At 36.9% G+C, this 15,351-nt stretch overlaps 2 protein-coding genes and 1 long non-coding RNA gene across 3 annotated transcripts; 2 read left to right on the top strand and 1 right to left on the bottom strand.

Moving 5' to 3' along the window:
* The first annotated feature begins 456 nt into the window (after positions 1 to 456).
* On the top strand, positions 457 to 1,057 carry LOC139192323 (uncharacterized). Its single transcript, XR_011576398.1, has 2 exons — positions 457 to 590; positions 839 to 1,057. It is a non-coding gene; the product is annotated as an uncharacterized lncRNA (long non-coding RNA).
* A 4,359-nt stretch (positions 1,058 to 5,416) lies between these two features.
* On the top strand, positions 5,417 to 7,569 carry LOC103455783 (transcription factor MYB1-like). The gene is made up of 3 exons (XM_008395373.4): positions 5,417 to 5,666; positions 6,515 to 6,644; positions 6,863 to 7,569. Exons 1-3 carry the CDS (start codon positions 5,534 to 5,536, stop codon positions 7,428 to 7,430), a joined length of 831 nt encoding a protein of 276 aa, XP_008393595.1. The 5' UTR covers positions 5,417 to 5,533; the 3' UTR covers positions 7,431 to 7,569.
* A 4,261-nt stretch (positions 7,570 to 11,830) lies between these two features.
* Positions 11,831 to 14,050, bottom strand: LOC103455782 (trihelix transcription factor DF1-like). Its single transcript, XM_008395372.4, has 2 exons — positions 13,424 to 14,050; positions 11,831 to 13,306 (listed from the first exon to the last, which is right to left on the bottom strand). The coding sequence occupies exons 1-2, from the start codon at positions 13,813 to 13,815 to the stop codon at positions 12,013 to 12,015; spliced, it is 1,686 nt and encodes a 561-aa protein (XP_008393594.1). The 5' UTR covers positions 13,816 to 14,050; the 3' UTR covers positions 11,831 to 12,012.
* Positions 14,051 to 15,351: the final 1,301 nt, after the last annotated feature.

Raw genomic sequence — 15,351 nt, 5'->3', positions numbered from 1 at the left:
TGGAGGGTTCTAGAATCCCCTACTTACATCCAAAAATATCTAGCATAGTTCTAGATACAACTTGCCTAATCTAGATTATTCTAGGTGAGGCTTAAATATGTACACTTGTGTGGAATGTTCCGGAATGCCCTAGATTATCTTGAATGCTCCGCCACGTTCTTGATTTCTCCGGGACGTTCCAGAAGCTTCCATGAAGACAAGGCTTTATGGGCTTAGATATATGATGTCTTGGGCATTTTCTTTGTTTTTAACATGCGGCCCGTGACACAAGGAAGGAGTGAAGAGAAGAGCATGGACTGCTCTTGAAGACAAAATGCTTGCAGATTACATCCAAGCACACAGTGAAAGAAAATGGAGCAATGTTCCTAAACAAGCAGGTGAATATCATGGTCGACGACGTTTTTCATTTTTATGTTTATCAACCATTATCATACGTGAGATTTGAACTCATGCGTTCTTTGGTTGAAATCGGAAACATGATGCAGGGCTGCTGTGGCTAAATTATCTGAGACCAAACAAGCGAGGCGACATTACATAAGATGAAGAAGATCTCATCATCAGACTCCACAAACTCTTAGGCAACAGATCTTGTATTGTCCTATTTGCTTCAACTCATATATATATTTTTTTTTTTTTTGAAATACGTTAAAATATCAAAAATTAAATCCCAATTGTTTAATTGACCAAAATTAATTAAATATCGACATACAAAACTAACAATTTCGTGAATTGGAATTTGATAAATGATCATTTCGACCAATTTCCTTTTTCTTCTTCTTTAATTTGTGTTGAATTTGATTACTAATTTACTTACGGTTAAATTTTGTGATTGGTGTAGATGGTCTCCAATAGCGGGAGAATTCCAGGACGAACAAACAATGACATCAAGAATTACTGGAATAACAATTTATGTAAGACACCACAACAGGAAGATAAATTATCATGTAGACCCTCCACCTCCACTGAGTTTTCAGACACAATATACAACAATCAAAAGTTGAAGAAAAACTAACAAATGACACCAGTTGCAATAATAATTTTGCATAGGGGTCCTTCATGCTTGGCAATTTAGTTGACATCATAGCAGAAGAATCTGAATCAAGGGAAGATGGTTATTCCAGATGCTGGGAAAATATTGGTGGAAGATTTTAGGGAGATGAGCCTCTCTGAGTTTCTGGATACTGACTTTGCAAAGCCGAGCAATGCGTTTGGGTTTGGGATGTGTGATGTCATGAGTTATGAAGTGATACTTGAAGGAGAATATGGCTATGGATTCTGGTGATGGATCTTAGATGGCTGCTTAATCACTGATAGCTGAGGAATAATGGCTTATGGAGTAAATAACAAATAGAGTAAATTGTAGCAATGGTCCTTGAACTTTAATCAAATTGGAGCAATGGTCCCTCAATTAAAAATTCATTACCATTGGTCCCTCAACTTATCAAAATGTGTAGCTATAGTCCTTTTCATCAATTTCTTCAAAATTTTGTCAAAATAAGTTATGTTGGAATAACCATTTATATAATTAGGGTCCCTCAACTCATCAAAGTGTGTAATTATGATCATTTTCGTCAACTATACATCAAAATTTTTGTCAAAACGAGTTATGTTTGAAGGATCATTGCTACAATTGGATTAAAGTTAATGGACCATTTCTCCAGTTGAATTAAAGTTGAGGGACCAAATGTAATGAATTTTTAGTTGAGGGATCATAGCTGCATGTTTTGATGAGTTGAAGGACCAATAGTAATGGATTTTTAGTTGAAGAACCATTGCTCCAATTGAGTTAAAGTTAAGGGACCATAACTACAATTTACTCTAACAAATATGTATTGCCTAATGGCATTATCGAAATTATGTGTATTACAGTACTGAATAAAGGAGATTAAGGAGTTGCTTAGGATTTTGCTTCAGGCTTGTGCTAAGAAAATTAAAAATGCAAGAAGGTTGTACTTATATATTCTTTGCATCCTAAGTTGTATGCTCCAATTCCAAATTGAAGATAAGTTCTTGAATTAGAGAATAATCGTGGGATTGTTGCGAGATGTTGAGTATTCGTAGGCAACGTTCACATCCCGCAACTATTGAGTGCGTAAAACCAAAACCAATAACAAATCCTAACTTCACACCAAGCTTTGAAGCTATAATAAATGCCACAACGTCCTTCACTATCATAGCATTTTAATCAAGGGCGTACTTACTGCGTATAATAAGAGCAGTAACAGGCGCCTCAGCCTATGTTGTAGTAAGTCTATAGGCCTGGATGATAGACTGTAATATACATGCATGAATTATTATGTGATCATACTACAATTATTCGATCCCTTAATTAAACCGTTAAGAAAGTACCAATAATTGCCTGACCTCTCTCTTTCGAATCAATTTGAATTTGCCTTCTAGCTCATTAATGTATGATTCTTAATCCAAACCCCACATCGATCGTGAGTTCATAATTAATCCTTCAACTATGTGGTCAATGCGTAACCCCAAAATATATGGAACGTTTTTCACACACATACTCTTAATTATGCGTAGTTATTGGATAAACAAATTTTGTTGTTGGTTTCTGTACTGCGTTTGTTTTCTGGTATAGTATTGTGGATTTGATTAAGGGGGGTGTATTCAATTGGGATTTTGAGGGATTTTAATTCTTTTAATGAATCTAAGGGTATTCAATCAAGATTTTAAGTGATTCTCTGAAATTCAAAGTGTATTCGATTGATGCACAAAATCAGTGAGGACTTTGGTACAACAGAAAGTGTTAAGTTTGTGACATTCGCTAGATTGCTCCGGTCACTAGTGTGGATAAGTATGTAAATGGATAGGGACAGAGAAGCAAACACAAGATGTACGTGGTTCACCCAGATTGGCTACGTCCACATAGTAGAGGAGTTCTCATTAATTGTGAAGGGTTTACCAAGTACATAGGTTCAAACTCTCATTTAGTGAGTACTAATAACTGATTTAGTACAAATGACATTAGGAAATATTGTGAGAGAATGATCTCTATTTATAGAAGAGAATTTCTAGTTTCATTCTGACATTGACACGTGTCGTGTTGTGATTGGCTTCTGATGTTGACACGTGTTGCGTTATGATTGGCTTCTAATGTCAACACGTGTCGCGCTGTGATTGGCCTCCTGGTTGGAGGGAAACTCTTCTGGGTCCTTAATGGTATAACGTTGAACGATGCTCGGTAGTTTCAGGATTGGTCAAGTATCGTACAAACATATTCAATTAAAATTTTAAGATAGTTTATTAAAATCCTTAGAAATCTGAGTGTATTCAATTAGAATTTTAAAGAAGTTTATAACATTTCAAGTGTATTCAATTAGAATTTGAATTTAAAGAATTTGGAAAAGTTGAGGAATTAGAGGGAATTGGAGAGATTTTGTAGTGTATTTTAAGCATCTACAAATCTCACATCTCCCCATGAGATTTTGAGGGAACTGAATCAAAATTTTATATGGAATCTCTACAAATCAGTTAAACTCTACAAAAATCCATAGATTTATAAATCCATTAAAATCTCTCAAATTCTCAATTGAATACACCCCTAACTTTGTTTCCATTATTGTACTCCAATTAGGGTTCCCATCCCGAAACCCTAGCATAGACCAATGGGACCAATGGAGATAGAGAGTGCGTGTTCCCCTACCTAATGATGAATATAAGTTAAAATTCTACATTGATCATCTTACAAAACAAATCACGTGAAGACAATATCAATGCAATTAGTGATATTTTGAAACTTTAACACATGAACCTTAATTAGAAAACAACATAGACCAATGGAGCCAACGTTAGAGAGATGCTAGAGAAACCCTAATAAGAAAACAGCATAGACCAATGGAACCAACACTAGAGAGATGCTAGAGGGAGACTCTGCGTTTTCCCATCCCAAAACCCTAATTAAAAAACAGCATATTCCAATGGAACCAATGTCAGAGATAGAGATAGAGATATCGAACTGTGGCTTTTCAACATTGATTTAATGTAGTGTGGGAGAGAAGTGGCAGTTTCAGAAAGGAGTAAATATCTACCTAGTTAATTAGGAACTGGTGAATTCACCGCCAGATCTGCAAAGCCTGGAAAGTCAATCCTGTGAAAACAATTAACCTAGCTAGAGGAATTCAATACCGAGGGACCTAGCTGTGTGTACTCACACACACACACAAAAGGTCGTCCCCAATGAGGAATTCAATACCGAGGGACCTAGCTGTGTGTACACACACACACACATACAAAAGGTCGTCCCCAATGATCTCCCTTCCTGTCGTTTCCAACTTTTTGCTATACAGACACCAACCTTTAAATATAATAACTCACCCGAAAACAAAACAGAAACTGCTCCTCCCATCTCCAAAATAGTAGGTCTCATATTTTATAGTTTCTCAAGGAAAATTTATTTACATGGACCTGACTCATATATTAGGTCTTCATATTTTATATATTTTTAAGGAAAATTTTAGTTTATATGGACCTGACTCATATATAGGGCAGATAAATGCTGACTACCTTGCATGAATTCCACACAAATATCGTTAATCTTCTGTGTCCACTGATATGAATTGTCACGCCCATTGAGGCAGAGGTGCAGGGCCTAGAGTTTCACGTAAACGCACAAGCCCTTAAGGCACGTAGCCATACTCATCCACCACAATCTATCTATGTAGGAGTAGTGGTGGTCGTTGAGTTTGAAATCAAATTGTTTTGGTAACACAGCAGCATGGATGTAGGGACGACTATATTTTTATATCGCTGCTATTTTACATGTGGGAGTAGTTAAGTGCGATCAACTACTATTTCCTTCTGCATTTGATAGCACATTGTCAGGATTTCTGTGGAAGATATTTTGGGTTAAACGTGATTTGTTCATGTTATAACGAACATCACAACCAAGTAATATAGGATTTTTTTTACAAACGAGAACGTTAGTGAGTTAAATTGTTAAATGTTTGGAGAGTCTGGGAGGGGAGCTAGTGGGAATCGAACCCACACCATAGTACATAAACATTATTTCTTTCTTTCACCGCGATAAAACGCGTTATTTAATTACAATTAGCATACCATTTAAGGACACAAAAGCAATTTATATTTTGTACAAACGATATTTTATACTAAATTTATTGAAATAATATGAAGAAAATTTCAAAAATTTTTGTGAAGACATTTCTTAATCAACTTAGCAGTCTCTTAAAAAAAAAGGTTGATTAATTACTCATAGGCACTACCAATGCAGTCAAAATAGTTTATAATTGCAACATTGACTTACTAGTTTTTATTCAATTATCAATTTCAATTTTCAATGTGCCAGTAATTCTTTAGTTATTAATGAAAGTACTTAGAAAGCTTCACTTATAAAGGGTGGGTGGGATATTGTGTACCAAGATCTGTCAATTCTCAATAGGCATCAAGGTCCCCATATAAGAAAGCCATCTTTCCTTGGGACCAGGAGGGAAGAGAAAGACAGCTACCGCATATATAGAGAGAGAAAAAGAGAGATAAGATTGCCATTTTCCAAATTTTTAAAATGGGAAGAAGTCCTTGTTGCTCTAAGGAGGGACTGAACAAAGGAGCATGGACTGCTCTGGAAGATCAAATTCTCACAGATTACATCAAAACCCATGGTGAAGGAAAATGGAGAAGGATTCCAAAGGAAGCTGGTGAGTAGCATATATATGAAATGTAATTTAATTAGTTTGGTAATTTTTCTTGGAGAAAAACGATGATATAAATCTATGACTAGCAGTGACCGATCCAAAGGGGTCAGTTGACCCCGTGGAGGCCGGAAAGCTGGCTGGGGAGGGGAGCACCTCCGATGACCCCGTCTGAGTTTTTAGCAGTTCGTGCACAAAGGTGTTCGACGAAATGCTGAATGAAACTCGGCAGCTGCCTAGCGCACAGGTTTTTTTTTTTTGTTTTTTTGTTTTTTTGTTTTTGTTTAAACAACCTGGCCAAACGACTCTGTTTTAGGTCAGGTTTGCAAAATAATAATAATAATAACGACAAAATCAAACACCTTTGCAGTTGATAATTCATAGTGTTTAATTGTGACTTCTGTTTCTTACATAGCAGATTCTGCTTCACTAAGGTAATTAAACTTTGGTCCTTATGTGTGCTTTAATTGATATTGTGAAATTATTGGAACTATATTACAAAGGGAAATTTGCATAAGCTAGTTCGGGGGGTCTATTGAATTATGAATTTATGAATGAATGTACTATTGTTTAACTTTTCATTGTTATTTTCGTTTTAAAAAAATCGCAATTTTTACATCTTGATCCCATACGGTAAAAATCATGAATTGCACAAATTAAAAAATGGAACTTTAACGAAAAGCTCATAGTACTGTTCACTTTAACGAAAAATCACATTTTTACACTAAAAAGTCAATCCTGATACTATTCATTTTACCTTTTATTTTATCCTTATCGTTAAAACTCAAAGTTTTCAAATCTTTTTCATTAGTTTTCCTATTAAAAAATGTATATTGTGGATGAATTTGATGTAGGTCTCAGGAGATGTGGAAAGAGCTGCCGACTGAGGTGGCTCAATTATCTTAGACCTGATATCAAAAGGGGTAACATAACTCAGGAGGAAGAGGATCTCATCATTAGGCTCCACAAGCTACTAGGCAACAGGTTCTCACTTATTTCTAACCCTAACATATTTTAATCATAAGTAGATAATCTTCGTTATTTGCAAGTCACATGTTAACACATATGGGAGAGTAAATCAATACAATCACATAAACAGCGGATGTCAAATTTTAATTTTTCTGCAAGTAGGAATGGCTACAAAGAACAAAGTATTTTCCTTGTCTTAATTTGGCTTTATATTTGTATGTGGATATGTGCAGATGGTCACTAATAGCAGGAAGAATTCCAGGACGAACAGACAATGAAATAAAGAACTACTGGAACACATACTTGCGAAAAAAAGTGAATGGTGCTGAAACACCAAGGCTATTAGGAAATAAGGTGGATGAGAACAATAAGAAGAAGAGGAAGAGAGACAACTCAGAGAAGACCAACCCATCTGTTAATAAAACCAAACCACGGGCCATGGTGAAGTCCGACAGCTTTGCAGTTATCCGTACGAAGGCATCAAAGTGCAACAAGGTTCTGGTCATGCCGGACCAACTGCTTGATCATCAGATTAATCATGGGTTGTTAGAAGACACTACCACTACCATTTCAGAATATAGCATGTTGGATTTTGATGTGGGGGAGCTCTTAGTGTCTGAAAATAATGATATTCCAGATGATTCAGACTTCTGGAAAATATGTCAGCAGTTGGAAGACAACACTAACAATGGTGGCTCGAAGAACAGATGCCCGTCATCGACATCGCTTGCACCTCTTTTGTTCTCAGATGAAATGCTCAAGGATTGGATGAGAGATGACTTTTTCAACCGTCAGTGTTGACTCTAGATGATCTCTTTAATTATCATTACCCTATATATATATATATATATATAGGCTCTTCCGAAATCTCATGCACTTAATTGGGTTGTCTTGAATTTTATCTCAGATATTGAATAATATAAAAAATCAGTAAGCCGAACATAGAGTGCGTGATTAAAAAGGTACTTGCACCGCAACGGATGCGTAGAAGTATAGATTGTCTTGTGGAAATAAATGAACAGCGAGATTCCAATTAGAGCAACTCCACCATTGCAAAAGATCCAGGGCTATTCACTGTTTAATCCATCCAGTGAACAGTAACTGCTTTTTGTATCTTCACCCTTACATTGAATAGCCCTAACAATAAACAATAAAATATTAGTAATTTTTAAATTTATAATTAATATTATATTATTAATTTATCTTTTCCTTTTGGAAATCTCTTCCTATCTCTCGAAACTTCTACCATTTTTTTTGCTGCACTTCCGACACATAACAGAGTAGCACACCTGAATGCCTTTCTTAATTTTTGCTGCACTTCTGTAGTCCATGGCTTTGCGAAACGATGTGGTGCAGAGGGGTGCCGTGAAGCTATATCGTCCGATTAATTTCAGAACGTCATCGTTCAAGTCTCGGCTCCCTCCTCAATCTCCTGGATCAGCCCTGTGTCGGAGCAGCCCCGCGCTGTTTGGCTCCGCAACTTCCAAGGATGACGGAGATCAGTTTTTGTTTCCCCAAATGGGATTCGATTGAATTTTGGAGAAAAATGGAAGCATTATTTCAATTAATCATTTAAATAAATGTTTAGAATTTGGAAAATGGAAGCTTAACTTTTTTTTAATCGAATAGTACCCGGAAGAGTTCGAGTAGCTGTAAGGTTGAGGCCTATAAATGCAGAGGAGATGATGGCTGACGTCGCCCAAACGTCAGCCTTGCGTCACGTGGCCTTCAGGCTCTCGGGCTGGCAACTCATGCCGAGCCTCTCCCTCATGCCCGCTCGGGCTCCATCGCCAACACACGTTGGACCTCCCCACTCGGGCTCTCTGGCTTGTTTGAGAGCCAGTCCATCGGGTAATCGCCCACGGTGGAACTGCTTTTATAGAGCACTGGACCATGACCCCTAACTATAGGCTTAAAATTAAACCTTCTTAATTATGCGTTTCTTGTCTACTCAACAACTTTTCATGACCTTTAGTTAGAGTAATGTTAGGAAGATTAAATTTGGAGACTAAATTTACAAAATAAATGATGTATCACTAATAGGAATAAGCACGTTTTTAAACGTTTAAGTGATAAACCAGTCATCAACTTCCATGTCCTTTAATTTCAAAACTTTGTTTCCAAATTCAGTCTCTCTAGCATTACCCTTTTAGTTAGAACAAATTAAATATATATAGTACCAGGTGATTTTGAATGTTATTGTCCACCATATAATATTTACTTTGATAAATTTATTGATTTAGAGTAATTATTTCAATTAGTTTACATTATTTAATCATGATTTCAAAGTAACTATTCTTCTATGTTGATAACGTGTGAACTAATCGATGGAAATCAACATAGAATTTCGCTGTCCATAACAAAAATGTGATAGAAACAATTCAACTAGATAGTTAAAAAAAAAAAACTCCTAATGTAACCAAGTAGTCAAATATATATAATAAATCGAAGGAAATTCATTGATACAAAACTTCTTATCATTTCTTTCGGAAGTTGTTGTTAAATTCCATTGAAAACTTTTTTTAAACTTCTAGATTTCAAAGTTTATCGTCAGAAGAGTATGCTCAATGTCAATAAGTTGATATATTTTTAACTATGTAATATCCGTAGGACCCTCTTCAGTCTGGCTAATTGTGTTTTATTAATATAATCATCAAATCGTTCTTGTTTTCAATGAAATCCTTGTTTGAACATCACATTGTCATAAATAAAAAAATGATTATTATAACTAACCTAATACCAAAACAATGAGGTATCGATCATCTAATAAATTAATAAACCAAACCTCGGTTTTTACAGTTGTGGTGGTCCTGGGGGACTTGGATCGAAGAACACCAAATTGTGGTCGCTAGCTTGCAAATGGGGAGTAAATCCCTTTTATGTTCTCAGCCACAAACCCTCCAACTTTCATTGTTTTCTAGCCATTTCTTTCACCGTTTGACAGAGTGAGAGTTAAAAAATTTGTTTTGGTTCCAGGCTTTCAGTTAAAAAAAGTATTTTGGTTCCGGTCCCCACTGAGGGCCGGAGAACTAAAATCAAGCCGGCCCTAATTTGTTTTTTAGCTTCAAAGAGTGGCATTGCGGGTGCCAAAGTGACAACTAAGTAAGGTAATTAATAATACAACAAAGTTCCATGACACTATTAATTAGAGATTAGTTAAGCATATAGTCCATACCTGCCAGAACCTAGGTAACACATCAGTCCAACTGATGACGCCGGATCAACTACGACCAAATCAATAGTTTTGTATTATTTTATTTTATTTTTTGCTAAAATCTGAGATATCTTACACTCTAAAAGATAGATCTAATCCCCAATTAAGTTCGGAAATACCAATAATTTTGTATTTGAACACGACTTTTTTCTACCGTTATAAAATTATTTCTCTTTACTTGCACTCCCTTTTTCTTTACCGTTGAATGTAATGGATCAAAAGAAAATCAACGGACAAATTTAAGTGGGAAGTGGAAGTCAATCTACAAAAGTTAATGCAAAGAACTCATTAAAACAACAAAAAAAACGAACTTATTCATACGTGTTAACCAAGGATTTGTCAGCAAGTTGTACAATTTGTATTGCAGATTTTTTGTTTCACCGATTTTCCATCACCATTCTTTTAAAAATGAATATGTAAAACTGATCTTGGATCCCTTTTTTTCTGATATACTATATGATTTTTCTGAAGTTAAATATGATCAAACAACTAAAAATTGAAGATGAAGATCACAGAAAGAATCCTGATATTTGTATTGCATGTATGAAAGGTTTTGCACGTAGCGCTGTTGTTGAGCATGAGTTCACCACACATGAAAACTCAAACCTCTGATACCATTTTTGCAGTCAGTTCAATTCTTTAATTTTGGATTTTGGATTCTAACCACGTTGTTAAAAAGTTGATTAACAATTAAGATTGAATTATACAACAAAACCTTGTATATAAACTGAGAAGGATGGACTGGGAAGAGGACCTTGGACTGATGTTGAAGACCAAATTCTGCTCGAGTATGTCAGGGAGATGGGGGAAACTATCGAGGGAAACAGGTGAGTTGGTTTCGATTCTACGTACGAGCTTCTTAGTTACAATGCATGAATGTTATGAAATACGCGTTATTCGGTGCAGGTCTGAAGAGATATGGGAACCGTTGTAGGCTTAGGCGGTTGAATTATCAGAAGCCGGATATCAAGAGAGGCAACATTACAGAAGACGAAGAAGACCTGATTATCAGGCTCCACAAATTCTTAGGCAACAGGTACTTACTACTAGTACTTAAAAGTTAAACCTTGTAAGCTTCGTTAAATAATATGTCCTAGTTATGGGTGTTTTATGTAGATGATCATGGATAGCCGGAAGGCTTCCAGGTCGAACAGACAATGAGATCAAGAACTACTGGAACTGACAGGAAAACCATCGAAGACTTCGCTGAAGAGGCTGCGTCATCATTAGAAACCGACTCTCATTTTACCAAAGAACTCAGACAACCGAGCGATGGAATTGAAGCAAAGAATACATAAGCAGAATCAGATTCCAGCGACGGATTCTTATACCAAACACTAATGACAGTGATATGCGGTGGATCTTCATAATGGATCTCAACGCAGGGCAACTTAGCGTATCTGAGTTTCTCCATACCGACTTCTCAAAGCTTTGTGAACTGAATACGGATTGTTGATTGCACGAATAGCTGCACAAACGGGTCATTAATGTCAACCCCAACCACCGAAGCTCCTTTGCATTTGGAGCAGTTGCTAAATGATTGGGAAGCTTACGACTTTTGTCTGCCCTAAAGTTTATTTGGGTTCTTGATTCTTTTCCTTTGAATGTCAATATGAGCACTAAAATGGCCTCGTATGTTTGCTTATCGTGCATCCTTCATCCAATATTTCCCATGTACGGCAACTACCATTTGTGTTTGGTGCTACAAAGGGAAAATTTTGCCAGGCTTTCTTGGTCTAGTTTCGAAACTACACGTCCTTTTCCCGGGAGATAGCTTACAGGATAGGTCTGTCGGATTTTGCCCTAAATGGGACACTGTTTTTAGTGTTACCGGTTTTGATTAACGGAGAGATCGTTGTGGTTACTTGTCATTTTCATTGCATCTATGACCTAATTAAAGTGAAAAAAGCAACATATACATGAATACGAATTACTAATTCGATGAGATAGTAGACATAACCAACATTTTCCAACATGAATCAATATGTTAATCTAAAAAGGAGAATTTAATTCAACCTCAAACTTTGTCAGCAACAAAAACTACTAAAAAAAGCTTGAAACTCAAGCTAATAGCCAAAAACACATCAAAATTGCTAGGTTAACAAAAGAACTACACGCCATGATTAACTGGCGTACCTTCCTAGTTTTGTCCCATGACAATGCTCTACCTTATTCATCAAAATCTTCACCATCCGTGTCTTCCCTTTCGTCCATGTTCTCGTCATCCTCGTCGTTTTCCTTCTCCTTCCCACGGTCTCCTTGCACATTTTCTACTTTACCATTACTAATGCCATTGAAATCCAACCTACTGAACCCCATTTCGGAGATTTCAAAATTCCCATTAGACAGATTATGTGTAACTTCTGTCCCTCTCCCTGCTACAAAGGCTTCTAAAAGCTCTGAATAACCTTGCCTTTGAATGCTAACATCCATGCTAACCGAAGATGAAGATGAAGGGACGGTGGTCGGCGTTTTTGAGTACAGCTGACCCAACTGATTAAAATAAGAACAAGTTTTCGACTGAATAGGACGCTTTTTTGCAGTGTCTTTGGTTCTCCTAAAGTACTTGTTGATGTTCTCCCACTTTTGCTTGCACCTTCTGGCACTCTTCTGATAGCCCATTGAAGCCATTAAAGCACTCACCTCTTCCCAGACATGCCCTTTTGACCCCAGTTCCACAAATTTCGATTCTACACTACCTCGCACTAGAATCAACGCCTCGACTTCACTTTGAGGCCATCTGCTATTTGTGCGATCAGCTTGGGAGGGTGTCAATTCCACTGCGGTTTGGGGTTCGCTTACATTATCAGGCTGCAACAACAGTGGGGTTTGCCTAGGAGGAAGGCTGACTCTTTGGCCAGTGATTTCCTCAATGTATGAAACAATGAGAGCTTCTCTGCTTGAAGCTAGAGCCTGCTCATGGAGTTTGGCCATGGTTTCTCTCTTATGGTTCTCCTCCGCTTGATATCTCCATGCCACTTCTCTCTCCCTTCTCTCTTTCTCCATTTTTTCAATCACTTCCAAATACTTTTTATGAAGATTCTCTTGGTGATCCACAACCTGCTTCACCAAGTTCTCGAAAAACCTAGTCATTGAACTTAATTGCTCCTTCATTTTCGACTTTCTCTTCCTCTTCTGAATCTTCCCCACTGAACGCTCCTCTCCAATGGACGCTTCCGACACATTATCCACCCTAACATTATCAGCTGGAGCAGCATTGAGGCCATTAGGATCAACAAAAACCACAGGAAATTCCACATTTTTCGAGCAGTTTTCGCCGGTGAGCGCAGAGCCAGAGCCGGTTTGATTCTGATTAGCCTCCCCCATCTTTGCTAGGTTATAGATTGCTTCAAGCTCACCATAAAGCCTGTGTTTTCCCTCCAAGTCTCTGCAACTCTCCCCTTCTTCCTGCCTCTGCCTTTTGTTTGTTGTGTCGGCGACTACCGCGTCAAGAGGCTTCCAACTGCGGCATTAACACAAACACGTGGAAGGTAAAAACAAAGGCAGCATGAAAGACAGAGAAAACACAGAACAAGTACAACAAAAGCACGTAAATTTCTGCACTATCGATCAAAATTACCACATTGATTCTCTTCTAATCCCGTAATATTCTTGGGTTTTCCAATTTTTGAATCCTAAGTTATGTGGTCCACTGCTTTCACTGAGACCAAGCTTGAAACTTGGAAGGCTCGGCTGCCATGGCAGCCTGCCTTCTTCCTGCTGTTCCTGCTGCTGCTGCTGCAGCAATGCTTGGAATTGGAGCTGATTCTGTCGTTGGAACAAGTCGTGGGTAATCGGAATCGGATGAGCTAATTGACTGAGATGATAACATGGCTGCGGCTGCTGCGGATGAAATTGTTGATGCAAAAAGTTCTGGTTTTGCTTCTGAGGATTGAAGACTGGTAAAACTGATGAATTAGAATCCATAAAGTGCTGATTTCCAATCTCTGCAGCTCCAAAATTCGAATGCATATCTTTTTTTTTCTTCAAATCGAAAAAAGAAAGAAATGTTTTCGTTACTGAAAATTTGAATTTTGAAAGCAATGCAATTTGAATTTTTGTTCTTGTTCTTGTTCTTGTTCTTATTGGGAATGAAATCTTAACAGAAAGATCCTCTGAAAGTTTCAATTTTCAAACGCATAACAGACTGAAACTTTCAGAGAGTGAGAGTAGGAAAGGATAAGATTTTGGAGCTCCCAGAATTCATCTTGTCACACCATATATTATATTTAAATACTACATGATATAATAGGTTTTTTTTTCTTTTTTTTTTCCGTCGAGCGATAAATTTGTTTATAATCGAATTTTTTGTATAAATCATTGAAGAAAGTTTTCAACCATCAACCGTCATATTAAATAAGGTCTCCCTAGCATGTTTCCTTCTTAAATATTGTTTTTGAAAGTTAAGTTAACAATGTCCTTTTGGGTTGTTAGAGCATCATAGCTATTGTTAATGTGTATTTAACAATGTGATTAAAAAAATTTCTGATTTATTTTATTTCGACGCACGTTTGCTATACACAAAATGTTCTTTCTGACAAGAGTACACATTGCACTCATCGTTGTCGTCGAGTTTAAATTAAGTCATTCGTGTTCTGACACGTCTCGTGACTTTTTAAACTCTATTTGACACTCGTTCACCCTAGGCGAGAAGTTATTTGTCACACAATTAGACGTTTGATCAATCTTTATCGTCAAATTTGAATCAAATTAGTATATGTTGTGACACGTCTCGTGACTTTTAAATTTCTTTCTGACACTCAATTACTATACGTAGAAAGTTAATTGTGACCTAATCAACCATTAGGTCAATCTTTAACATCAAATTTGAATCAAGTGAGTTGGATTGTGACACATTTTATAACTCTTTTAAATTCAATTTAACACTGCATATAATGAATTACCTTATTAATTAGAGTCTTCGTCTTCGTCCCAGTAAGATAGTATCGTTGTGGTAAAGATCATAATGTCAGAAGAATTATTGCTACAAAATATAAAAAAGAGATCATAAACGTCTAACTCGTAAAATCGATTTTCAACGAAATGAAAAAATCTGAGAGAGAGTAATTTGTAACTCCATAAGACATTAGGTCAATATTTACCGCCACATTTGAACAAAACAAATTGAGACACCATTACAACTTGTACCTAGTTCCTATTCAATATCTAGGTTTGGTCTTTTGAGGGAATTTGCTCCTTATCTCTTCTTGATGGGTGACATAGTCGCATCCACACAGTGACACGCGTCCAAATCTGGAAATATCTGTTGTCGTCCGACATGAAAGATGAAGTGACACTGACATACTTTTTGGAAGCATACGATGTATGTGCACGTGAAGAGGAGAGCACATTTTGGCCTCGCTGTCGACTGTCTATCAATCGTTAATTCTAATGACCGGTGGTGATGTAGAATCCCATCCAACGCCCAGTATTCAAAGTTAGCTTCTGTTTGACAATTGTAGCATTATTCGTATACGCCACCATACGACTCTCTCTCACCCTTTTCTG

The sequence above is a fragment of the Malus domestica genome, chromosome 15 (genome assembly GCF_042453785.1).
Source record: "Malus domestica chromosome 15, GDT2T_hap1".
In the NCBI taxonomy this organism is placed as follows: domain Eukaryota; kingdom Viridiplantae; phylum Streptophyta; class Magnoliopsida; order Rosales; family Rosaceae; genus Malus; species Malus domestica.
Note: the sequence above shows the minus strand (reverse complement) of the source record. Positions and strands in the feature narration are given on the sequence as shown.